The 26,797-nt window shown below is 45.5% G+C and overlaps 3 protein-coding genes across 4 annotated transcripts in view; 1 reads left to right on the forward strand and 2 right to left on the reverse strand.

The window, feature by feature from the left end:
* Window positions 1–975: 975 nt before the first annotated feature.
* On the reverse strand, window positions 976–2,534 carry TMEM186 (transmembrane protein 186). The gene is made up of 2 exons (XM_053992198.1): window positions 2,515–2,534; window positions 976–1,902 (listed from the first exon to the last, which is right to left on the reverse strand). Exons 1-2 carry the CDS (start codon window positions 2,521–2,523, stop codon window positions 1,165–1,167), a joined length of 747 nt encoding a protein of 248 aa, XP_053848173.1. The 5' UTR covers window positions 2,524–2,534; the 3' UTR covers window positions 976–1,164.
* Window positions 2,535–2,575: 41 nt separating this feature from the next.
* On the forward strand, window positions 2,576–9,195 carry PMM2 (phosphomannomutase 2). The gene is made up of 8 exons (XM_053992489.1): window positions 2,576–2,664; window positions 2,809–2,920; window positions 3,798–3,874; window positions 4,447–4,538; window positions 5,208–5,307; window positions 5,760–5,835; window positions 6,956–7,071; window positions 8,098–9,195. The coding sequence occupies exons 1-8, from the start codon at window positions 2,599–2,601 to the stop codon at window positions 8,200–8,202; spliced, it is 744 nt and encodes a 247-aa protein (XP_053848464.1). The 5' UTR covers window positions 2,576–2,598; the 3' UTR covers window positions 8,203–9,195.
* A 548-nt stretch (window positions 9,196–9,743) lies between these two features.
* Window positions 9,744–26,797, reverse strand: part of CARHSP1 (calcium regulated heat stable protein 1) — a 34,297-nt gene continuing 17,243 nt past the window's right edge. For both annotated transcript variants that reach the window (XM_053992497.1, XM_053992495.1), the window contains exons 3-4: window positions 23,782–23,904; window positions 9,744–11,430 (exon numbers count right to left, since the gene is read on the reverse strand). In XM_053992497.1, the coding sequence (XP_053848472.1) occupies window positions 11,268–11,430; window positions 23,782–23,904 (286 nt within the window). In that variant the 3' untranslated portion in view covers window positions 9,744–11,267. The remainder of the gene's footprint in view (window positions 11,431–23,781; window positions 23,905–26,797) is intronic.

Genomic DNA, 26,797 nt, shown 5'->3' on the forward strand with positions numbered 1-26,797 from the left:
TGCCATGGTGTTTACACCAAGGAACATTTGGATTTCTTCTGATACTGCGGTGCTACACAGTGCCAGCCAAAACTGAAACTCACAGAACCCCATTAGGAAAAGTTAAACATGAGAAATAGTAATTCAGGGTTACCCTGTGCACTTAAATGGCAATTTTACTTAAGTGATCCTTTGCTGATCTGCCAAGAAACAGAGGTTTCACTTCACATGAGGAAAAAATAAGGAAAGAACACTCCAGATTATTGGTGAGTCAGTTTATTTGCCAGTTTCAAATTAAGCTAGAACTACAAGAGGGGTGTAAGGAGTTATCTTGCTTCTGACAATTCAAAAAATGTGTTACATGTTATAGGTGATATGTTTGGTTCTTTCTGGGGTTTAAATTCCTCATTTCTGCTGAGGTTTTGGAAGAGAAATCATACCATGGAATAAGACCACAGTCCTTCATGGAGACAAGTGCTGCTTTTCCCATTCCAAGGAAGAATGGCAATTTCTGTAAGAGGCTCCTGAAATATTGTCCCAGCCTTTAACCTACCAGCTCAGCTGCCAGTGTCTCTTGCAGCCCACACCCTTGTTTTGCCCAGTTCCACTCCCATCCTGGAGGACCCTCCTGAGGCCAGGACAGCCCACACTGGACAGTTCCCTCAACTGCATTAACACGTGAGCATGTCCCTCTCTGACGTTCAGCAGTGCCCATCATATGGATGTACCAGACCAGCTTTAATTTCCAGAGGCTTCCCAGCCAACCTGAAATTAGCTAAAGCAAACACTGAGTTCGAAGTGAGGGTGCTCTGGCAGCTCCTGCATTTCATTTCAAGAGATTTTTCATGTTTCATAACCACCAAAGAGGCCAACAGAAACAGTCAGGGTCAGCCCCAGTAATTTGGCCTCCTATGGCACATTCCAAGGACACTTCAGGCTTGGAATGCTGTGACATTACTGAATCCTACATGGAACAGACACTCCTCACACCATACACAAGCTGCAAGACCTTTAATCCAGTTGGCTGTGCCTTACCACTGTGACTTTCTACACTGGGTGCAGTTACAGCAGGCTTTGCACAGGAAAAGGACAGGGATGTGTAGTTTGGTAAACTACTTAAACCTCGTGGAACAATAAGCACAATGAACATGGAACATGTAAAGTCATTCGAAATTAGCTGCTGTGTCACACAAATTCTCCAAATATTTGAGTAAATTTCTGTCTGTCTACAATCTGGCCATACTTAATTGTAAAATACAAAGTATCTGTACTGTTATATCGTTTGAACTGGTGAAGTAGCTCATCCTTGCTATCTCCAACTTCATCCAAAGTCACCACTGTCTCTATGGGACAGTAAATATCATTACGCCTTCCCCAAAATGTCAAGTGGGCCACTCTGACAGTTTGTCCAGTTTCACTTAAGTAGATGAATCCAATAATTCTTCTGAAAAAGTAGCTCATACCATACAGCATTGCCCCAGCAAAGACAGCAATGCCAGTTGTATAGAAGAGGATATTCTGAGACACCTGGTCCTGCAGGTAGAGGTAGTAGATGGGAGGCAGCATGACCATGGAGGTGGCAGTCTGCAGCAGCTTCAGTCTCGACAGGACCCTGCAGTATTTTATCCCTGGGAACCTGTAGACCAGTTTGAATTCTTCTGTCCTCCCATCCACAGCCTTCTGCTGGACCACTGGGGCAGGGGCTGAGTGGGACAGACACACAGACAGCTCTCGCGGTCTCCGGAGATAACTACTGACACCATGAACTCGCTGGGTTTGTGACTGCAAACACTCCCACGAACCAAAAATCCAGGGCAGGCGAGCAGCTTCCCTTCTCCACGACCTTGTCCAGAGCTCCTTCTGTAGAGATCTCCCAAAAGCTGCTGTTGTGCAGACTTTAGTCCTAAGTGTGCAGAGCCAAGCCTGTAAGGTAGGATTCCCAGAGGTCATCGTTTGAGTGCTCTTTAAAACCCGATCAGTGAGCTCAGAGTTGGCCCCTCGGGGGCCTACAGACAGTAAAGCACAACCCCCGGGTCACTGTAAGCTTAAACCAGTGCCCTGATAGAAACTGTTTTTTGTGCTCGCATCCCTGGAAAACTTTGCTAACACAACTGATATCAGTGAGCTCAGTGACCGACCCTTACACAGCCCCTGCCTCTCGCTGTCTGAGCAACATCCCAGGGAAAGCTGCTCAAATCACCGACTCGTTAAATAACCACTTTAACAGCAGTTTTAGGGAAACAGAAAAGAAAAATGAACTAAGCAGGGTAAAAGGGAGGAGAGCGCGAGGAGGCCGAAGGAGGGAGCAGACGCTGGGAAGGCGAAGAACTGCAGAGCAAAGGCAGAAAGGGAAGTTCCGCGCTGCCCCCGCCATGCTGCAACACGCGGGCACGTATCCGTGCAAGGACCCGTCACCGAGCGGCCCGCGATGGGACGGGAAGGCGACAGGGATGGAAAAGGGGAAAGGCAAGGAGACGGGGCAAGGGGCGAGGGAGGGGAAGGGGGACCAGCCCGCCCCACAGCCCCGGCCCTCACCGCCGCCATGGCCCCGCCGGCTCTCCGCGCCCGCCCCGCCCCGCGCGCGGCCCGCCGGGAGGGGCGGCCCCGCCGGCCGCAGCCATGGCGCCGCCGGCCTCAGCGCTCTGCCTGTTCGACGTGGATGGCACCCTCACGGCCCCGCGCCAGGCGAGTGCGGGACGGGGCTGCGAGCCCGCGGGGAGCGGGGCGGGTGGCACGCCGCGTCCCGCCCGCGGGGCCCGGCGTGCTCCGTCGTTGCGGAACGGAGGCGCTGGCCTCTGGCAAATCTGACGGCTCTGTTTTGGACCCCAGAAAATCTCGGCGGAGATGGCGGCGTTCCTGCAGCGGCTGCGGCAGAAGGTGAAGGTGGGAGTGGTGGGCGGCTCGGACATGGCCAAGATCCGCGAGCAGCTGGGCGAGGACGGTAAGGGCCGCGCTGGTGCAATCCGCGCTCAGGGGCCGCGGGGGCGCCGTGAAGGGCAAGTGGAGCTTGAACCCCGTCCATCCCCTTCTTCCCTTGCTTTTAATTGTCTTCCTGGTGGTGTTGTGTTGCACTCAGGCTGTGGGGAGCTGCTAACCGGCGTTTGGAAATCGCAGCCTGTTTGCACCGTACAGCTGTGTCGAGATCAAATCAAGAGATTGTTGCTAATGTGAAATCCTGCCTTGGTGACAGCCTTGGGAGGGCATTTTCACACTGCTGTGTGCGGTGGAGTCGTGTGCGTGACACACGTGTGGGCTGCTCAGCTGTCGAGCACTCCCTGAGGACCTGGTTCACTGCGGGCTTACGATGCAGCGATGCACTCTTGCCTTAGTCCTTTATTCTTAATGGTCTTTACTTAATTGATGCCACTGATAACCTCCTGTAGTGCCCAGACAGCTGAGTTCGTTTGCCTTCCAAGTGGTCTGCAGTAAACTATATAATCTTGTGTTGTGCTGAGACTCACACCTCCCAGACATCTGCTGAAGATTTGTGACACTGAGGAAACAAACCTAAAGGGCAGTCTCTGACTTGCTCTCTAGCCAGGCCATGTGCCAGGTGTTTGGTCATTCCTTTACATTTAATGCCTCTTAAGTAAAACCACAGGTAAGTCAAACGAATGACTTCACGTGATTTGAGGTGTGTGCTGATCACAGTGAGAAATGGGACTAGCATTCATCTTGTGCTTGATGCTATGCTGCTGAAACTTTTCATGCTTTAGGAGCTAATGTTTGCTGTATTTTAACCAGTTCAACATTTAAGACAATTCTGCATTAAGCATTGAGGGGAAATGATGAGTTACTGTCTTTTTGCTTGTTTGCAGTGATTGAAAAATATGACTATGTGTTCTCAGAAAATGGTCTGGTAGCATACAAAGATGGGAAATTCCTGAGCAAGCAGGTAAGTGTGAAATTTCCAATAGTGAGAAAAAGAAATTTTCTAAACAAGATTTTGATTCATTTGTACAGTGTAGTCCTCTGTAATCACCCTTTCAAAGACTAAAATTGCTGCTGCTTTCATATGTTAGTCCTGTTAATGGATCATTCATTTGGCATGTAATGTTTAACCTAAGTAACGGAGAGTAAACATTTAAAAGAGATCCTGGCTGAATTTGCTGCCTTGACCAGTGGTTCCAGTTTACTGCAGGAGCAAGCTCCATTTCTTCATGCTTGGCTATAGCAGACATTAAATGCAGCTTTTTGCTTAGGACTGCTGCCTGTGGCACAGTTTCCTTCTGAAGCAGGTTCAAGTAGGAATTATATTAAAGGACAGTTTGGTGTTTCAAAGTGACAGAAAAATGAGAGCCTTTAGTTACTACCCTGTGAGCATCAGCTGATGTTACTGATTGAAGGCATGTTTGTTTCTCTGTGGTATTAACCATGCCTGATTACCCAATGTCTGTGTTTTCCATGTGACTTGCTTTTAGAATCTCAAATTCTGGACCCTTGGTTGAATGGTGTTTGTTTTGTTAGAGCATTCAGGGCCACCTGGGCGAGGACATCCTTCAAGATGTCATCAACTACTGCCTGAGTTACATTGCAAAGGTTAAACTGCCAAAGAAGAGGTATGTGCACACAGACATCTCAGTGTGGCCCTGTTCTCCATAGGGCATATAAAGCTCAGCTTGGGGTGCTCAGCAAAAAAAAAAAAAAAAAAAAAGAGTAATTTCTGCTTGGGGAACAGCACTGTGTGTGTGAAACAGAGCTCTGTCCATGCATACAAAGACAAGTTCCCAGCTGGAGCACAGGGCTTGAAATACTGATTTGGCACTTTTATGTCAGAGGGAAGAGTGTTCCCTTGCCATGTTTGGAATTCAGCAGCATAGTGTTTTCCAGAGATGAGAAGTGCAGCCAGACCAGCTCTGTGTGATGTGTGAGGTGCAGCTGCTGCAGACACTGAAATGTGCCAGGTGAGGCAGGGCAGGACACTGCCCACATTGCTGTGAATTCTGCAGCTTCACCCCACACTGACAGCCTGGCCTGTCAGGCTCTGAGCTTGATGGGATGCTCCAGTCACACTTGTTAAACCAAATGGTACTTTTAAAAGCCAGTGAGGATGATGAGGAGGTTGCCATATTCAAAGTCCAGAAGACTTACTGGTGCCAGAGGTACCTGCATGTAGTGAGGCAGGTGATTCTCACTGCCTTTAGAATTAAATGGAAATGTATTGTGATATTTAGTGTTTGGAGCAATTTTCTCATCTATTTTCTGTCTTGTTATCAATTCCCTTGCAGAGGCACTTTCATCGAGTTCCGAAATGGGATGTTAAATGTGTCCCCCATTGGAAGGAGCTGCAGTCAGGAAGAACGACTTGAGTTCTATGAACTTGATAAAGTGAGTTACAACTCTTGAAAAATACCTAGCTCTCCTGGAGGAGGCAATTTTAAAAACTTTTATAATCTGTACAATTTTTTTTTTCATTTTAATCCTTTCCATGTGGTTTAACTAATTTATTAATTCAGACCTCAGGAAATAGACAATGTGTTTTTTTTTTTGTTGTTGGAGTAGCAAGGATTACTTGCAGAAGGGTGGGTTTGGCTCATGTTTTTAATCCAATATCCAGTGTACTGAACATCCTGCTTCTATACATGGGGTTTCTAAAAAACCCTGTCCTAGGTAAAACCATACTTTCTTGGTGTCCTCTGTAGTGTAATCAGCCTGGGTCCATTCAAATCAATAAAACCATTCTTTTTTAGAGGTGGTTTTGGGTTATCTTTTCATTGGTAAATCAACACAGTTACAGCATGTAACTGTTCTTTGGTTTTGTTTTCCTTTTTCCTTAACAGAAGGAGCATATAAGAGAGAAATTTGTAGCTGATCTACAAAGAGAATTTGCAGGCAAAGGCCTCACATTTTCAATAGGTAATACTTTAAAAGAATGTCATTTAAAACATCAATTAATTTAAATTTCATTTAAGTCATACTCTCTTATGGCTGTGACATCCCATCTCATTTGTGTGACAGGTCTCTCTGGGGGTGGTTGCAAGACTGAGCCTCTTTTTCCTCTCAGGTTTTTTATTGGGACATTTTAATTGAAATCCATCAACAAAGAGAACTTCATTACTTGTCATCAGTTCATTGTCCTTTAATGTCAGTTGTGTGACTGATTCTGCTCATTTGGAGCATATTAAATGCTTTGGATTAGTCAGAGTTGTTTCTGTGAATCAGTTTTGATCAGAACTACTCCCTCAGTGCTGTTCCAGTTGCCCTTGGTTCTTCAGCTATACCTGCATTGTGTGGGAGGAATGAAAGAATCCAAAAGCAAGTGCAAGCTTAAGGAAAAAAAAATATAATAAGGGGGAATTAATTTTTGATGCATTTTTCTTTTTTACCATGTCTCCTAATATATTACCACACTCCTGCCTTCCATTATTTTTCAGAATTGCAAAGAATGGTTGGCATTAGTGCTGAAGCACTGAGGCAAAAGTGAACTGCAGTACGCTCTCCTCTCCTTTATTTTGTAAATTCCTTTTGGGCACCTGCTCTAGCTGGGAGTCATGCTCCTAGCTGTTGGTGAAGGCCAAGGGCTCAGAATTGGAACAGCTGTTGTCCTCTTAGGGTGTGCTGAAAGGGCTGATTTCTTCCCTTTCCTACTCTGAAGGCCTTAGGAAGTCTTTTGCCTATGATTTTATGGCTGTACATATATCAGTGGCTGTGTTCACGTGTCCTTTCTTTCTAAAAGTAAAGAGGTTAAATGTAATTCTTTTTAAAGGTTCATTTGGATATCAGTGAGTATTTGGGAACATGCTCAGACTTTGTTGAATGGATAAATAATCTCTGAATCACAGCTCTAATAACTGATACCCTATAAAACACTTTCTGTGCTTGCAGGACTTAACTCCAGGGTCTCACAACGTTTCTGTGTTTTCTGCAAAGCTCCCTCTCCCTAAAATTTTACCCAGTTTAGGTTTTTTTTTCACTTCCTCTCCCTTCAGAAATACATTCTTAAAATGAAACAAGTCTTGGTTCCTCTCTCTTCTAGGAGGACAGATAAGCATCGATGTGTTCCCAGATGGCTGGGATAAAAGGTACTGCTTAGGAATTGTTGCCAAGGATGGATACAAGACTATTTATTTCTTTGGAGACAAGACCATGCCAGTGAGTACATTAGCTTGATACACTAATTTGAAAGCTGCTGTAGTTAAACCTCAAGGAGTGCAGATTCTAACCTTATAACCTTAGTCCTGACAAAAGCTGAAGTCAGGGCATAAACGTGTCCATGTTTACCTGGCTGCAGATGGGAAGTTTTCCTTGTTTCCTGAATTGAACACAGGGTTATTGCTTTAACAGAGGTTATTTTAAAATTTTACTTCTGTAATTCTGTTAAACACCTAGGTGACATGACTGTGTGAAACTGATTGTCCTGCCTGGTCAGTGTAGATTGATTTTTTTGTTGGCTGGTGTTTATTAAACATATTTATTTCTGGTCTTATTTATCACTGTGCCTTTGCTCACTACTCTGTCTGTCTCCACCCTGGGGAACTGAACAGAGTCCCTTGTCCCTCATCATGGGGCAGATCTCTGCAGGGCAATTCAGAGGCTTTTAAAAATCCTGAACAGAGACCTGACAAGAGCTTGTGAGGGCACTGGCAAGCACAAGGACTTGCTTGAAATTAAAGCTGTCTGAATATGGCCAAAGGACAGCGTCAGGCTAAGTTTTTTAAGAAAGGGCTTGGTTTGATAAGAACTCACAGTTATAAAACTCTTTAAATTACACAGGACTTTATACATTTTAAGATAAAGTTTTTAAGAAAAAGACAAGCTTGAAATTAAAGTTTTCTTCCCCCGACATCAGCTGCAAAAGTAATCACCTGTCCCTCTGGCACAGAGCTTACAGACAGTTCATTTTAGACCCTCTAAGTGGCAGTGCAGCATTTCCAGAGAGTTGAAGTACTGTTAGCTGATGCTGACCCCGTGGAAGCAGTGTGGAAAACAGAAATTTGGGAATGAAGCTATGGATGGATTTTGGGGGTTTGTGCTCATACAGGGGCAGTGCTGTTGTTCACTGAGCTTAATTCCTGCAGGCCCTTGGAAAAAGTCAATTTTTCCCGTGTTTGCTTTCATGTGTCCCTTTTTGTGACTATGCTTTATGTTAAATAAAAATAAATCATCTTCTGCTTCCAGGGAGGGAATGACTATGAAATTTTCACAGACTCCAGAACAGAAGGCCACAGTGTCACATCCCCACAGGATACAAGAAGAATCTGTGAAGAGCTATTTTTTAAATAAAGACTTCCAGAATTCACACTTCCAAGATGGTTAAAACAGCAAAATAACTTGAAACATCATCTTCATTCTGAATTGGTTTTTTGTAATTGGTCATGAATAGCAGGTGCTTTGCAGGTCAGTCATTACTAAAGGGAAATGTTTTAATTGAAGGCCCCTTGCTGACTGGGGGAACACAGCAGAGCTCGTTTAGCACCACCCTTTCAGTTTCCAATCACATAAATTGGTTGTGGGGTTTGGGTTGGGTTATATTTTGGGTTGGTTTTTAAGATCCCTATAAACTTCCTTACCTAATTAATTACAATTTAGGGAGGGAAGGGAAGGCATAATCTGCCTCTAGTTGATTAATGGTCTCAAAATTGGCCTGAAAGGCTTAATCCCTAGTATTTTTATGTTGAGGCAGCTTTTTAAAAGATGCAGTTGGGGTTTTTTTAAATACTTAGCATGTGCTATATTAATTAACATGAATTATAAGACAGTTCTTGTCTAAAACTGGAAGATGAGTAAAAGGGAATGGTTTTATTTCTTCCTGGGATCGGGAAGATGGCAGTGAACCAGAAGTCCCTGACTGCCATCCCTAGGAATGCTGGACCAGCTGGTGCCAAAGTTCCCTCTTCAGGATGAATGTGGTCAAAGGCACAAGTCAGGTCATGGTACCTACACTCTGTGCAGGCCAAATCTAAAAAATCATTTGTAAAAATTAATTAAAATAACTTCAGCACATTAGCAAAATCTATTTCTGTCACTTTCTGATCATTTTCTGAGATTCCTGGTTAAGGCATACTACAAAAAATGACCTAAATTATGTTTCTATTAAAATTCAAGTCAATGCCTGACAGTCTGTGTAACTGTTAATATTACTTTTCTCATCTGGCATAAGGAAAGTAATCTTGAGTATAAACGGTTTGACTTAGTAAAGGACAATAAAATCTGATTTTATCATGAAAAAATACTGTTTTGATTTGTCATTTTGGTAAATAAAATACTTGAAGCAGACCTGTTGCATGCTGTCTGTCTGTAGAAAGAAATGAGTTACTTGAATCTTTCCAGTTCCAGGATCATGGGATACTTGCACAGTAAAAAAGCAGAGAACAGAATCTTTGTGTACCACCTGAAATCCCCAAAAGGGCTTACAAATACAGAGGGGGAGCTGCAATGCACCTCGTGCACCAAAACTGTTTTGTCTTCTAGCACACTTCTTCCCTAGCTAACTCCTGTTTTAATGGGAGCTGACTTAGGAGCAGGACCATCCCTCTTGTGGGAATGCTCTTTAAAGACAGACAATTTAAGAGCTGCTGTGTTCATTGCTTTCAGCCCCAAACACAACATTTCTGACTGCTCTGTCTTGGGAGCCTCCTCTGACATGTGCTGGCCTTGTTATTTCCTAATTGTTCTGCTAACTGCACTCAGTGGCTGTGAAAACATTTCCTTAAATAAAACTTCAGTCACCACACAGGAGTGCATGTGCAGGCACCTGCATTCTCCCCTTCTTTAAAGCTGATCCTCTTCAGCACCAGCTACCCAGGGAGCAGACTGGAAACACATTAAAGCTCTGAAATGGTTGCATTTATTGTAAAGAAAGCAGGAGCTGATATTCCAACAAGCTGCACAGTGATAAACCCACCACTACCAAGGCTCATGGGTCATAAAAAACAAAACCAAACCCAAACCCCCAGTACACCAAGGTGTAACACAGGCACAGCTAAGGGAAAGCAAGCCAGCACAGCAGTTCCTGTCCCCACATCACACCTGGGAACAGATCAGCTGCTGTGAAAGGCTCAGGCCACATCCTGACAGCGAGCACCTCTTGGTGAAGCTCCAAATACACAACTGAAGCTGCACTGGTTTATACAACTAACAAGACTTGTGCCTCTTTTTTTTTTTTTTTTCTTTTTTTATTTGCAAAGTCAATAAAAATCCACTGTTAGGAAAATAACAGAGTAAAATGCTTCATTTGAAAAAAAAAAAAGATGTGGAAGGCAAATAGGAACAAAACCAATTTAGTAACACTACAACTACACAAAGAGTCTGGGGAAGGGTGGCCCTATCACATCCTACCAAGCGAGTTTGCCGGGGTGACAGATGCAGAATTTACTTCACCAAGACAGCTGAGCCTGCTGAGGAACTCACACAGTATTTCATGCACAGGCACCTGGGCAGCACACACCTGCTGTGCAGCAGTGCAGGCGTCCTGCCTGCCCCCTGGCACACCATGGCATCAGCTGTATGCAGTCTAAAGGCAAATCTTCAGCCTTGTCAAAATTCAGACACGCTCAGAGGCTATGAAGTATCCACTACTCTACAGTTTTTTACCACTTTACCTTGAAGCAAATTTAAATTTGGGATGGATTTTTTTTTTTTTAATACTGGCCTACAAAATCTGTTGCTAATCAACCATCAAGGCACCTAAGTAAATTCACAAACCCCAGCTTTACCAGTACAACACAGTTTCCACACCGTGCAGCCACACCATTTGCAGTGGTGCACCTGATGGGCACTGGAGCATAACCACCTGATGGAGATTTTCCACCCTGTGGCAGCTACTGTGTTTGTGAACTTCCTTCCATGAGGAAAACAAACCAACAATGAACACCTCTGTCTGTCAGGCCAAGGCATTCAGGCACTGTTATCAGCAAGAAAGGTACTGCAGCTCTGGAAGAGCAGCCCAAGGGAACACAGGGCTCACCCAGCACCAGAGTTGTGCTGGACCCTCTGCACTAGTGGAGCTCACCATGAAATCTCTCCCCCCTTCCCCTGGGCATTTCCTGGAATCAGTTCACAAGACAAAAGAAAACCCAAACCTCCCCTCCTCCACCAAGCACACAAACTAGGTCTCTTTAAATACACTTCTTGTAAACACATTACGCTAGATATTTTTTCATTAGCATTTGAATTGCCTTTTTTTTTTTTTTTTTAAATCAGGCCAGCTGTAAAAAATGGTAATTTTGGCCTGCTTCTGCTTTATTAACAATGCAGTATTTCCTCACACACAATATTCTTCAGCCAGGTCCTGCAGCCAGCTGTCGAGCAGAGCCCACGCCGGCAGCAGCCACGCTCCAGGGGACACCTCAGGAGCTGATGACATGCCCCGACCACGTCTCGTGCTTGGTGCCAGGGGCCAGGTGAGTGATCACCACCTCCACTGCCTGCAGCTTCTCGTTCTTGGGAGGGATGGTGCACATCTTGTAGGTGACCTCGTCGCCTGCCACGGGAACATACTCGCCTTCAATGCTGTGGAGGGAAGCTCCAGTCAGTCATGAATCACATAAACACTCGTTCTCTTTTGCAGCTTCCTGAATTTTTTATCATAATTGTTATCTTAGATGCTCAAAGTACTTCAGGGATTTTATAGAGCCTGTCATCTGTCAAAGTCTGAGGCTGATTTTTGTTGTCTTACAGTGAAATCCTATGAAAATACTATAAACACCACCCTCACCCTAAAAAAATCAACCAACCACAAGAAGTAAAAAATAAATCCCAGTAAAACCCATAAAAATCCCACTCTAATCTGTCTTGAAGAATACTCAGGTGAGCCCAGGCTTGGACTGAGAGCAGTACACCAACACCTCACTTGCAACAGCACTAGAGGGCAGGGCTGCCACTGGCTGGCACTTTGGGGATGTGGTTTTTAAACTAAAGTTGATCTCTTTTTGGTTGGTTTTTTTCCCCCTTCTCACTTAAGCTTTTGAAGTTTCAGTTGTTTTTGGTTTTTTTTTTTTAATTTTTTTCTTAAAAAGAATTGTACCGTGTAATGACAAGATTTTTACCTTAAGGTTACTCCACCATAACACAGTTTGTGGAAAAAAGAAAAAAAGAGCCCAAGTGAGATATGGTATCAAATATTTCAAAATTACTTGCTGTGAGAAAAGAGAGTTCTGCTACCCTGATGTGTTAGCCTGCAGAAACACTCACCCAGCACTCAGGGAGATTTCCAGGAGGCTCCTAGCTGGCCTCCCCCAGAGTGATGCCAGGGGATGCTGCAAGACCTGCACTGTGCAATTGCTGCTGCACGTGAGCCCGTGTTTGGAATCACTGGGAGATGCCAGAAGAGCTGCACCTTCTGCTCAGAACAAGGTGCTGATGAAACAGAGATCTGCAAACAGCCCTCCTCACCTCCACCCCGTGTTTGAGATCAGAGCTTTGTAATAAAAATCCCAGCACGTGCCACTGACCACTGGCAGATTCCTCCCTCCTGCATTGCCATGAGGTCTGACAGTACAGAAGATGCCACTTCCCCTCTAAATGTACCTTACACCAGCCCGTGCTCAGCTTCCCCTGCCCTGACAGCCTAGGCTCTCAGTGAAGGTTCTCACTGTTTCTCAGCAGTGCCTGTATTTGGGAAGAGATCAACACTAATAACAAATTCTACTGGATGCCTAATTGGTGAGACTTGCTTGTGAACTCCTGTTACACTGGAGTCCAGATCTGGGTCCAGGAAAGAAAAAAAAGTGGTCTAGGTCAGAAGTTTGTAGTGCACGACTGAATTTGGTATTTGCCTTCTCTGAGAGCACACTAGGAGCATGCTCACCCCACCCAGGAATTTCACCCCATGTTTTGTTAATAGCAGGGATCTCAGATTTTAGCAGTGCCCTTTATATCCACTCTCATTTTGTGACCCATTAACCTCAGGGCTTTTCTATTGCAGGAAAGGCTGGCAGGACTGATAGGAGGTAAATACACTGGCCCCTACTGCCAGTCCTAACCTCACATCAGAATTTGCTTCTCCTCACAGTTCTGCAAAACTTCTCCAGCTCCATCTCCAGCACTGCCTCTCCCCAGCCCTTCCCCTTTTGAGGGCTCCTGTCTGACCCCTGCACTGCAAGTGCAGCTCAGGGAGCTGTGCCAGGCTGTGCTGAAGCAGCAGCAGCCCATACCCAGACAGGACAGGGTAACCAAGGAAAGCTAAAAATGGCCCCTAAATCAAGACTTCTCCCATGGGAAATTCAAAAGAAAAGTCATTGTTTGCTAGCTGATTGTATCAGCCCGACATTGAAAATGCTGCTGTATCTAAATATGAATCTAAAACCTGCTATGAGGAGTTAAAGGCATTCCCAAGGCCTGGGGTTTGAAATGTTTGAGGGAATAAAGTCCTTCAAACTTTATTTCCCTGGAAATACCTCTACTCCAGAGCTGCCCCTGACTGTGGCAATCAGACCCAGGAGGGCATGTCCTAAGCTGACCCCTTCAGAGCAGTGCCTGGGAAAATGGGAGTAAATTGAAGGCAGAAGAAATATTTACAGAAAAATCAAGATAAAGCCTCCTTCATCAGACCTGACAGCCCTTTCCAACCCACGCAGGCTGATCCAACTGACCTTTATTTACTTCCAAAGTCTCCAGCCACCCTGTCAGCCCAGCCAGTACCACACCGGACAGGCTCTGTTCAAGCTCCCACATCTGACCTTTGCTTTGTCCTCCCCAGTCACTGCCTGCATTTGTGCTCCACTTCCCCCAGTTCCAACAGGTTTAAGATCCTCTCAGGTGTGAAGGGATTGCACATCCAACCCTTACTGTCCTTCCAGGAGCAGAAACTAATTTACCTTTTCTAGTGCCAAAGGAATTTGCCACCAAAGACCAGAAGTTTACCCTGACCTTGAAGCAGTTTTGCAGCAAGGATGTACTGGAACCTGATGAGGGGACACAAAGCCCCAAGAGACACAGGAGAGAGTTGAAAGACTCAAACCAGAAGTGAAAATAAAAATGGTATATAAAAAAAAAAAATTACATCACCTTTCCTACTTAAACCTCTTGAATCTCTTGGTCTTTTGTTGCAAAACAAAACTAAAGCAGCATCTCCCCTTGGTGCTCCAGCACCCACTGCAGAGCCCCAGGCCCCTGCAGGGAGCAGGAACTCGTCACCACTGCACCCAACCAAACGGATGCCCTGCCCAGGAAGGGATCTCAGGTTTGGCTGAAACATCTTTTTTAAAAAAAAAAAAACAGGAACCTTACATGTTTTTTTAAAACCTCCTGTAAAACAGGATAAGCCACGGTTAGTAAAATAAACCTTTGGAATCTGCAAAAGTAGGTAAATATGGTTAATGCAAAAGGAAAGTGGATTCGCAGTCTCCTGAAGCACCAATACAAAAAAGCTTTAAGCTCCTGAAAAATGGAGGTAAATTAGGTATCACTGGAATATTCAAAATCAAGTGAGGAAGAAGTACAGCTTGAGCATTAAAAAGGAAGGGTGTTTTGTTAGGGTATGTTTTGTTTAAAATGCAAATATGAATATGTACCTGGGCAGGTTCTGGTAAGAGGTGTGTTGCAGGTACACTGGTAACAAAGTGATTCTGCTTTTCCAAGAAATAAGACCAAGTGAATAGGTACACACAGAGAACATGGCTAATGCAGCCCACCCTGCAGGGAGAGGAGGAGCAAAGGCCCAGGCTGCAGGGCACACTCAGCTGTCACTGAAAGCCACCACGGCCCTCAGGCCTTGGGAGGTCAGTGTTTGGGGCACTGCCTGTGTTAGCCCCTGGTCTGCCAAGGAAAAAGAAATAAACCAAAATATTTGCTGACCCACTCTTATGCTGAATCATGAGGTTAAATACTCGTGTTCCTTCTACTGAACAGATCAGATTGTCCCAGAATCTGCAGAGCCCTATGCATTACCCACACCAGACAGGTGCACTTTTCTCTGCTAGAGAGCATTTCTTGCAGGGCTGAGCATTATGCTGACAGCATCAGATCCTTTCTGGGTTTCACTGCTTATCCAAGCTGACACTACAAGTGACTGGAGCTTGTGATAAAACCTCATTCAACCCCAGGACAGCTTCATCTGATCCCTACTTGCTGTCTTTCCTCACTTGTTGAGGTGACCCTACCCCACCAAGGCCAGGGCTGTCCTTGCACAGCTGTGTATAAAGGTTGTGGCCACACAAACTTCTCCAATTTCATTTTCTGCTTTTGGCCTTTAAACTTTCCTCCCACAGATCAGATATTCTTTTGTCTCCTGCAGGTTTGTGATCACTAGTTACTCTTGGTGCCTAACAAATATAAGATCATTAGCTCATTGCCCCCAGTGCACACAAAAAGCAAGAGGACAAAGGTCCTGATGAACAGTGTCCCCTGGGCAGTGTTTGCCACAAAAAGCTGCTTCTGGGACAGACACAGACTTACTGCAGCCCTGCTATCACAACATGCGATGCTTGGAAGGAGAAACAAACAACATCCAGATTGTGCAGTGCTTGTGGTGGCATCCAGAAAGAACAATGTGATGGCACTCGAGAGGGAGTGAGATGGTGGCAGTGGAAGCAGAGCCCTACACAGAGCTGGGGGAAATCCTCCAGCAGGAGGCAAGACTCAAGCACTGGGCAGGAAATGAGCTGGAAAAGATCAGAGAGAGTAAACAGAGTTCTTGGGACAGACTCAGCCTACAACAGACATTCTGTAAACAATGTAAGTTACCTGGAAAATTTGGTAAAGGAAGTTAAAAGTGGACTTTTTTGATGTTACATATTGATTAAATAATTTTAGATCTGTATTTTTTACTTTCACCCTCCATATATATTAAATGTTGATCTAGAGGAATGTGGAGGTTTCCACTGCTATTTGAGGTATTGGAGTGCACTTTCAATTCAAAATAATGAATACCTACATACCCAGGAATCTTATGACACTTCAACAAATTCAAATTCAAACTAAAAATAGGAAATGCTTCCCTGATGTTAGAGTCAGAGAGAGACACAATAGAGTGAGTTTTAGATTATCCAGCAACTCCCATTTCCCAGCTCAGTGCCAGCCTGGTGTGGTGGAGCATTTTATCCTGCACTATTTTTAGGGAACTGGGAGGTTATTAGGAAATTACCTAAATAAGGAATGTTCTAGTTCTTCCTTCTCACAGCTGCTATTCATATTCCAGGACTCTAGTTAAACCTCTTGGGACAAAGCCAAAGTCACGTGGAAACATTTTGGAGCAAGAGATTTCAGTGATTTCCAAGCCTTGCTGGTCACCAAGCCTGCCATGGATGACACCATGGAGCACTTCCATGGGCTCTGTTACCTCCTGGGCTTCTTGAAGTTCATTTAACACCTCAACATTTGTCTCAAGAAACCTGTGGTGTTTTTAGCAGCAAGTTACAACAGAATAATGAACCACTGTGAGTTACTAATCCCAAATGCTCTCCCATGCATTCCCTGTGCAAGCCAAGGGCCCCAGCACCCACCACAAAGCCAGCAGTGACCTCAGGGAGCTGGCTGCCAGGAGCAGGGCTGCCTCTCCCCACCAGTCACACTTGTGGCTGGGAGAGACAAGTGTAAAGAGGCTCAGACACTGAAGAATCCCAGCAGTTAATATCCAAGGTCTCTGAGCTGTTGCAGAGAAAACTTCCCAGAAGCTGCACTTCTCTCCCAGTGGATGGATGCACCGTCCTCTTGCCCAGTTCTCCACTGGGCCATGGTGTTTGAATCCCCATGCAGGGATAGTTATGGCTCCAAATCTACTTCCAGCAGCTAATTCAAGCCCAGGCAGCACAGACACCCCGTGAGGAAGGAAAAGGAGCGCGCTTTCCAGTCAAAGACAAAGAAGACAGCTGTCCCTGCAGACAGCAGCCTGGATCCCGTCACAATCCCACCTGCTGTGTGCATCTGGGATCCAAAGCTGGGGCAGCCACATCCTGTGCCCACTGAGCACAGAGCCCCCATCCTCCAGCAGCCACTGCCTGCAGTGCCAGCCTTGGCTCTCGCCTATTACAGCTTGGATCCTTTAGAGGAAGATTCTGGGAAGATTCTCTGTAATAATGACCACAGCAACTTGACCCTCCTGCATGCACCACTGCAAAGTGAGTTTTCTGAGCCAACTGGGGGTTGGAGAACCCTTAGGAAAAAGATTATCCATGCTCTATTAATTTCCAAACCCCTCTCAAGAAAGATCTGGAACCTGCTGCCTCTCCTTCCTGCCCCAGATAATCGACTTATTTCAGACACTTCACCCTGCAGCAAAGCATCAGAAGGGGAGCACATGAGGAAGGATGTGTGCTGTCCAAAGCACGTAAGTCATCCACTATTTTGAAGGCAATTAGAAAGCTGAGATTTGGCTTCCCAGCACCCCAGAGCAGTTGGTTGCAATCAGCAGAAACTGTTCTGCTGGTAGTTCACAGAAAAGCCAGAGACGTTTGTTCTCTCAGCTCAGATGCAGCTCTCAGATAATTTAGAACTACCAGGTAATTTCCAACCCATATTTTTCTACTCCACCAGAGCAACAGCACCACAGAGAAGCCAGGAGATGTGGCACTAATGCTTTGCACCAAACAGTGATCTGGCAGGAAATCAGAGGAAAGGAAGGAGCACGAAAGGGTGATCTCTCCATGGACACAAGTAGCTCAGAGCCAGCTCCTCGGTGCAGCAGGGACACAGCTGGGTTCTCCCCGCAGGAAGATGCAGCTGACAGAACATCTCCAGCATAGCCAGCAGCTGGAATGCAGCAGCAGAAGGGACCATCCCCACCTGGGAGCCCAGCCAGAGCCCTCAAGTGTTCAGACACTGGAGGCAAAACCTGAGATCACACAACGGAGAAGTAAAGCACAGCAAACACAGGATGTCCCCGGGGACCCAGGGGTGCTGTGTGCCAGTGTCCCTGGGGAAGCACAGCATCAATTCTCCAGAGCCATCACTACCCACAGGATCAGGAATCCAGCCTGAAGGACAGCCTGCAGGCCTCTCTGCAATGCAGCATTTCAGCATTTTCCCCTTCAGAGCCAAGTGCTGGCAAACTGCAGAAAACCCACAAGCACTGCACAGTTTTTCTCTCTCATTAAATATGCTACTTTTGCCAAATAAAATCTTAAAAAAAAACTGAGTGTGGTCATCCATCCATCACTGCTCTCTGGTGAGCCACCTCCTTGCCTTGCCCTTGCAGGTACACAGGCTTCAGGCCAAATCCCAGATAAGTGCAAAAGCCTGGAGCACAAACCAGTGTCCATTATGTGCCCACTCCCAAATGCCCTGGGGAAGCAGAAGAGTGGGTGCAGTGCTCTAATGCACAACACTTGATCTGCTCCCCCATCTGAAGCTGATGTGAGCCTGTGTGCACAGGCAGCACCTGGGGACACAACAGCCAGCACTGCAGGGAGTCCCTGTCTGCTCAGGGGGAACATCCCACAGCTACAGGTGGAACAGCAAGAGGGTGAGAGGGAGGCCACCAGAGCCACTGCGTGCCAGTGACAGCCACACCAGGGAGTGTCTGGGAGAGCTGACTTACTCCTAGGATGGAACACGAGCCAAGGAGGTGACATACAGGAGGATAGAGCTCTCACACTGATGCTGGAACACCACCATCCATTTGGTGACAGTGGATCATCTTACAGGCTGGTGGAAATGGAAGCATTAACAGTACATGTCTCTATTAAAAATGCAATTATGGGCTTTTTAAAAATTTCACTCCAGGCAAATGAATTTGCCTTTGCTTCCTGCTTTCCAGAGATGTTATCTGGAATTACTATCTCAGCAACTCCTCTGCCTCCATGCTTGCCAGCTAGGGGTTTATATTCACTACAGCAAGCACATTTTGTGTTTGTTCTACAGAGGGGTGAAGTATGAATCTGAGAAAAACAAAACCTCATCACACCAAAGAGCCATGACATTTCCCCAGCACAACTATTTATACCAAGTTGAGAACTGTCTCCAGTAAGCACAAGGAAACAGGACTCACTTGTACCCAATCAGTTAAAAAAGAGAAGAGGCTCCACACAAGTGTTATCAAACACCAAAAGAAATCATCTCTGCAGCCTTCAGAGCCACTCATTAAAACAAAGCCAGGCAGACAAAAAGCACCTTTCAAAGCCTGTGCTGCCATCCAGCCAGACCCTGACAGGCTGCAGAACTGGGCAGAGAGCAGCTCCTGAGGTTCAGCAAAGGCCAGGGTCCTGCAGATAGGGAGGGATAACCCTAAGCACCAGAACAGGCTGGGGCTGACCCACTGAAGAGCAGCTCTGCAGAGAAGGACCTTGGGGTACTGGTGGGTGACAAGCTGACCACGAGCCAGCAGTGTGCCCTGGGGGCCAGGAGGACCAGTGGGACCCTGGGATGCTCTGGGAGGAGTGTGGCCAGCAGGGCAGGGAGGTGACCCTGCCCTCTGCTCAGTCCCACTGAGGCACCTCTGCAGTGCTGTGTCCATGTCTGGGCTCCTCAGGAGAATGACAAGGAGCTACCAGAGAGAGCCCAGCAGAGGCCACAAAGATGGTGAGGGGTCTGCAGCATCTCCTGTGAGGAGAAACTGCAGGAGCTGGGCCCGTTCCGTTTGGAGAAGAGAGGACTGAGAGGGGATCTCATTAGATTTAATGATCTCAAAGGCAGTTGCCACGAGAATGGTGCCAGGCTCTCTCCAGTGGTAGCCAGCAACAGGACAAGGAGCAATGGCCATAAACCAAACACAAGAAGTTCCACCTCATCATGAGGAAGAAATTCTTTATGTTGAAGGTGACTGGATTTGCCCAGGGAGGGGATGAACTCCAGGGGATGAATTGTCTGGAGACATTCCAAACCCACCTGGATGCATTCCTGTGTACCCTGCTCTAGCTGACCCTGCCTTGGCAGGGGCATTGGACTAGATGTTCTCCACAGGTTCCTTCCAATCCTAACAGTTCTGTGATCCCATATTTCTACCCACATCTCATAAGTCCAACTCAATAAAGCAGCTTTGGTGCAAGTTCCACTCATAAAACATGTCTACATGTCCACATTCATGCACAGATACACAGAAAAACATCAAGTGAAGCTTTTGAATGCCACATACATTTGACTTTAGTTTTGGGCTAATGCTCACTTATAGAAAGGAAATGCCAGCCTAAGTGTTGTTATTATCTTACAAAAAATAAAGAAACTTACATGAAACAGACATCCCATCCTATGGAAGACATTTTCACTAAAGTGTAACCTCACAGCTCCTCAAAGCTTAGGGAAGAAAATAATTTAATTCCTCAAATTAAATGTTTATGTTGAAAATTATAATAATCTGCAAGATAGGCAGCTGGTCCCTATGCTTAAAACCTTCACTAATCATCACAGCTTAGTGATGAGCACAGAGGAACAGTCTATCCTGGTGAATCCAAACTGGCATAACCATTTTATCCAAGCTCCTGAAACCCCAGCTTTTGGGAAGAATTCAGGAGAAACAATCCGCTTTCATTCCACGAGAAGATGCCTGTATCACACTGAGACAGTGAACAGGCTAACACCTCTCTCACATTCAGATTTAACTGAATAAATAGATAGAAAAGAATCACTTGATAAACATGAGGAGGATCTCAAAACTCACGCTGTGCAAACCAGAGTCACTGGAGTCACCTGAGCCACAGGCCTGGTTACAGAATGCTGCCACAAAAAGCAATTCCAGTTAACAAAGAGCAATCTATCAGATTCACTGGGAAATAAACTGAAATGAAAGGCATTACTAATTCCGGTGTTGCCTTGCATCAGAATTAAGACAGTGATACCATCACCCTCCAGCACTAAAAGCTGTTTCCAGCAACTCAAATATACTCTGAGTAATTAAAGAACACAATGTGCTGAAACCTTCAGTGCTTCAATAATAGCACTTTTCACTAACAGGTTGAGGCAGAAACATCAGATATTTTTGAACTGAAGCTCTGAGACAGAACCTACATGTGAAACATTTAAAACAGTGGCCCATTCCTGGTACAATAGAAAAACTGCTGTTGACTTCAAGAGAGCAGAATTGACCTAGAGAAGCTGTAAAAACACAAAACACTTCAGTCCTACAAAATCCATACAAACTGACCTTGTAAGATGCTTCTGAAAGAGCAAGGAAAAGAGTCTTTGAACACACAAAGTTTCTGCAAGAAGAAGGGCATGGTTTGCCTGCTGTGGAGATGGGAGAAGTGGAGGCCCATGTTGAAAGCCAAGTTGGGTAAACACCACAAAGGGCTCAGAGCCTGTTTGTGGCAGGAGCAGGTCACCCAGGGAGGCACAGGACCCTCAGCACTGGAACTGCCAACCATGGGTTGGGCAAAGCCTCTGCCAGAAAGGCACAGGTGCCTCCCAGCAGTGGATGGGGTACAGGAGGTGCCCTCCAGCCTTGTCCTGCTGCCCCGCAGGGACAGCACAGCGCTCTGCAGCACAGCACGTGGAGCCTGCTCCAGGAGTGAGCGCTGCACTGAAATGACACGGCTGAGAGCAAAGAGCCAGGCTGGTCCCGTGGCTGGGCTGTGTCTGAGGGGCCAGAGCCTCTCACCCCCTGCCCACAGAGCAGCTCTGCCCCTCTCCAGAGGGAGCAGTTCTCCCCTGCTCCAGCTTCCCCAGACAAGGGTGGTGCGAGGGCACGGCTGGGCGAGGCTGGCGGAGCAGAGAACCTCCTGCATCAGCCAAACAAACACACTGAGAACACCTCCAGAAATGTGGCTGGCCATAAACTTTTACAACCTTTTGACTCATTCAGTGGTGCTTTAGGGTGGAGGCAGGGGGTGCTAGGAAGAGGAGGGCAGCACGGCACACTGAGGGCACGGTTACTCCAATGCAGTTTATTGATGGCTCCCAGTCAAAGCAGCCTGGGAGCAGATGGGATCAATACGCCAACAGCACAGCCCACGGGAGGGGACTCCTGCCACAGGGGCCTCGCACAGAGCACCAAAAATCACAGCACACAAAGTTATTTCTGTCACGTCACTTGGGACCTCAGCATAGGAGACATATGGGAGTCTTAAACAGGGAAACAGAAAAACCATCTCTGGAGTTTCTAGTGAGTGAAGGGGAACTGAGGGCAGGAGCACCTTGTGCACCCAGAATCAAGTCCAAGACAGAAAGATGTGCTGGGACATAGGACAGGAACCTGAAAGAGCAGTTCACATTTTGTACAGACAAACAAAACAGCAACCTCAATCAAAAAGTAACCTCTGGGGTTTTAAAAGGAATAATTTCACATAACTGAAGAAAATTTTACTGAACTAATGGGAAGAGAAAATGTAGAGGGGAAAAAAAAACAGGACTGAAAATAGACAGTTCTTTAAAAGGAATTCATTAGAAGGCTGAAAATTCATGTTTCTGTGAGAAGGCTGTTGTAACTAAACCCCTGCTGATCAGTAACTGTATAGGTCAGACTAGATGTTCACAGTTAAATTTTTTTAATTGTGACATAGGAAATGCTATTTTTAAGTTATTCAGGAAAAGAGGAGAAATAGTGTGTTTGCATCAGACAAAAGAGAAAGGAGATATTAAATGTCACTTCCTTGGGTTGAACACAAGTCAGACCACTGAGCCTATTTGCACCCATGAGCCCTAAAAGCTTTGGGTTGTCAATGCCCATGGTGCAGTAACATTGCAGAACCCTGGAGGAAAGCCAAGTGCTCCTTCTCCAAGGACACGTGCTGCACACGCAACCAGGAAAGACAGCTGGGTTTGGTAAGGCTTTTGTTGACTTACCACTGGATAACCACTCTGAAGAACAAATAAGGATTATACAGCTTCAGTACTGTGAATAATAGGTAAAATAAAACTGGTGGTAGATCTAGAAGAGGTTACAGGAGAATAAATATCAGTCTTAACACACACACCCCCTCAGAGACCAGCAGCCCCAACACCGGTCAACATCTCAGCCTAGGAACAAATATTAAAATTGCCCATTAAACCTTGCAGATTAGCCAATAAACACCAAGGGCAGTGCAGGCATGGGGTGTGCTGGGCATTCCTGGGCAGGCAGGGCCTGTCCCAGGGGGATGTGCTGCTCTGCAGCCAAAGCAGGAGTCACACGTCCAGGAATCAGGAATGCAGCCACGGCTGGGAATGCCAGGCTGGATCTGGGACTGTGCCAAACTTTGACACTGCAGAGGATGCTGAGGTCACAGCAGGTAAGCAACTCTGCAAAGACTGGGGATAAATGGCTAATGAGATCATGGGATGTACAGAGAGAGAAACAGAGCAGAACTGGAGGAGATTTTATCTCCTTACACTGAAAGTGTATGTACAGTGTGTAGTCTTAAAATTATGCTTAAATTCTTCAGTCTCTTTTCTAAGTATGCTGCAAAGACTGGCTTAGACTGGAGAAAAATTCTCAGCAAGGGACTTTAAAAGCTTTATCTGCTTAGTTTATCAAAAGGTAAATTCAGAGGAGGTGGTTCTCAGTGTGTTCAGGACAAAAAGGGTTCAAGTACTAATGAACCCCTTAACAGAGAAAGCTTTAACTATAAATTGCTCACAACCTAAGCTAGATAAATTCAAGGAAGTAATAAAGTGTGACTTTTCTCAACAGTAAAGGCAATTACCCTTTAGTTTAATAATGGTACAAGCAGTGCAAAGTAAAAGTAATGAATTCTCAGTGTTGTAAATCTTTACACTAAAACTAGACACTGCATGGAATATTTGCTTTAGGTGAATGCAGGTTTCTGGGTCTAGGCAAAACTCATAGCTTATTCTAAGAGATTTAAGGATCATCTTCTAGTTTTTAACTTAACAGATTTATAATAATACAGGAAAAGAACTGCATAATCTATTGCTGCCAGTAACGTCTGCATAACCCCTCTTTGCTGGAGTAAGGGTGACAGATTATAAACCAGTCTTGTGTCTGAAATGTCGAAAGCATTTGGTGATGAAGGCAAAGCAGAGCTGCAGCCCTCCCTGGGCACACACAGAACTCACTCGGAGATGTGCACGAAGATGTCGGGCCCTCCGTCCGCAGGGGTGATGAACCCGTGGCCTTTGGAGCGGCAGAAGCACTTACAGACCCCTTTGTAGATGGGCCCCTCGGAGGCTCTCACCGTGCTGCAGGAGGAAGCACAAAGAGCAGCTCAGTGCTGGGCACACTCCCACTGTCACCAGGGCACAACGAGCAGAAGGCACGGCAGGCCAAGCCCTCCCTCCCTCCCCGTGAGCACAGAGCTCTGCAGCAGCTGCTCATCTCTCACTGTCACACACTGCACAGGCTTTGCCTCTGGAAGGGACACACAGATGAAGGTGATGTTTGCTAGCACTATTATTATGCATCAGTTGCCATCCTCAATTCAACTGCTTCATTACTGCGCCATATAGTAAAACGTGGTGAACCACGGATCAAGGGAAGAAATGATGATGTCTGCCTCCAGATCAGAAGGCTGAAGGCTCTGCTTTATTAAAACTATACTGTATTACATTAATATACTCTTTAAAGAGAGACTATACTATTCTACATACTTACTTCTTACTTACCTAACTGACTCAAACTCATGACTCTGCTGAGAGCCCGAGCCACAGCTGGATCCCACTGGTCACTGACCCCAAACAACCTTCACCAGAATCCAGCCCAGCAATCCCTGCAGGTGAACAATCTTCATACCACATTCCACATGGGGAAAACAAAGGAGCAGAGAGAAAGATTGTTTTCTCTTCTTCTCTCTGTGCTTCTCCCGAGAGACAGAATTATATCTCTCTGTCCAGAGAATGGGAATGCCACAGCACCAAGTTTTCCTCCAGACACCATACTAAATGTAAGAATCTTCTACCTTTGATGACTTTGGGAGTACCAGTGTGCACCTAAGTGTTGTGCTTTCACAGATTTCACAGAAGTGTGAAGTCCAGCTGTAGTGCATAACAGCAAGACTCATGCCTGAACTCCTCCACTGCCTGTATTTTAAAATGAGACACATTTGCAGAACCTGCAATCTGCAATACTGCCATCAAAAAAACTGACTTGTCCTGAAAACTGTGTGGTTAAATTCTTTTCTGCATCAAATACACTGATCCAGGGTTTGGATCCAGGGATCCACTTCCATTAATGAAAACCAACTGGTTTAGACATAATACAGGGTTTACTCTGACCATTGTTAGATCAGAACCTTCTTCATGCCAGGAGTATCCAGTAGGTTCCATGTTAGACAAGGATTTTGGTGCAATTCTTCAAACACAATGACAGTGCAGCCATTTGGTTGCATGCATCATGGCAATTTGAGCATCACCGTCCCAAATGTTTAAATTTTACTGAAGTCTCAATGAAATTGCTTTTGAAAAATGGTAACAGCTTTGTTCCTTAATTCAAACTAACAATAAAGAAATGCAGTTGAAAGTGCTAAACAAAGGAATCTCCATTAAATCACTTCATTTCCAGCTCTATAAAGCTGTCAACACACCTGACCTCACAAGTGCTTGTTACACAGAAAAGCACTCACTGTCCTAAACAAGCTATTAAAGTTCAATTGCATCTTTCAAAGAGATATGGCACTGTAGGGGATGAGGCCCCCTACTCCCAGTGAACCAAAATTAAATAATCCCACTGAATAATAAGCCACTGCTTGTCACATTCATCTCTTTATACAACTGCTCACCTAGAGCTCCTCTTGTTTAGAGAGGACACACACACAAAAAATTCAGAGCTATTTTGGTTTTCAGGGCAAACAAATACAGCAAGATTCCTACACTAATTAACGATTAAAGAACTGTGGAAACCAAATAACAAATTCTTTCTTTTTGTAGGAACCAAACTAAGATTAACAGCTGAGAAGGTTTACAAAGAGTTCATTATTAACACAGCACTGAAGCAAGCTAGCTTGGACTTGCTTTTCAAGGGCAACCCCAATTATTAAGTAAATTATGTTCTTTTTAGCCATCTACTTCCATCAAGAACTTCAGGGCCTTTAAAGGCTTCTGGAACTGACAACATATAAACTTTTCTTCTGCTCCTCTTCTTTTTTGCCTCATTTAGAATTCAGAAGTAATAATATGAAGCATCAGTGAGACTGTTATTACTTAAATCCTCATGGATAACTCTGGAAGAAAAGCACTGGATAAGACTGCAAGAAGCAAAAGGGGAAAAGCACACAGACCAGAGTGAGTGGCCCAAAACAGGCTGGCTGTGGGGCTGAGATCTTACTGCCACAGCATTCACTTAGCACTGCCAGACCTTCCTCATACAGAAATAAAAGGCTGTGGCAGAAGCTTCACATGGTACCCTGATTCAAAGGCTCTGAGATGAACAAAGAAGCCCACATTGCCTTCTTCAGGTCGGCCCCTCACTGGGAGGCCCGTGACAGGCACAGGGAATTCTTTGCAATGGCCAAACCTCACCACACCATCCTCTGCTGCTGCACTGGGGAGGAGTTCCCTTTGGACAGGGCTCACAGGAGCCTGCACAGCACCACGGGGCCCCAGGAAAGCTCAGGGAAAGCCAGCTCTGCTGAAAGATCACTACCTCAAAGAACTACAAAAAGCAACAAATATTACCTCGTTTCATGGAAAACCTCATACAAAAAACCTTAGAGAAAGAGATCAGGGTCACACCCTGATAACCAGCATATTCTTTAACAGGTCTATTTGAGCTATCTTAAGATGAAGGTATGAAAGCTGAATAAGAAAAGGAAACAAGGAAACACTTTCCTCTGAAAAGTGATGGAGTATCCCTAAAATGTAACTTTGATGATGTTAGCACAGGTGTCAGGAGTAAAAAACCTAAAACTTCCAGTGAGGTTTGGTCCAACGCTTCAGGGGCAGTGAAAAGAGAGCCCATGCCAAAAAAACAAAAAATCTGTCTCTGAGAAGGAAGCACCAACACAAACTGGTCCTGGAAGTCACAACCCAATGTCTGAAGTGAAGCAAAGCTTCAGACAACTAACTCAGTTTTGAAAAATCTCAGTGTATTTTCCCCTCCCTGTAAAACTCTTGTCTTAAAGATCCAAGAGACTTCGAA

Source organism: Vidua macroura, chromosome 16 (assembly GCF_024509145.1).
Source record: "Vidua macroura isolate BioBank_ID:100142 chromosome 16, ASM2450914v1, whole genome shotgun sequence".
Lineage (NCBI taxonomy): Eukaryota > Metazoa > Chordata > Aves > Passeriformes > Viduidae > Vidua > Vidua macroura.

What these genes read in the sequence shown, in the direction of transcription:
- PMM2 (XM_053992489.1), top strand. Translation starts at nt 2,599, where the DNA reads ATGGCGCCGCCGGCCTCAGCGCTCTGCCTGTTCGACGTGGATGGCACC. An exon ending in CCCTCACGGCCCCGCGCCAG is followed by an intron (nt 2,665 to 2,808) that starts GCGAGTGCGGGA and finishes TTTGGACCCCAG; the next exon opens with AAAATCTCGGCGGAGATGGC. An exon ending in TTGGAGACAAGACCATGCCA is followed by an intron (nt 7,072 to 8,097) that starts GTGAGTACATTA and finishes TTCTGCTTCCAG; the next exon opens with GGAGGGAATGACTATGAAAT.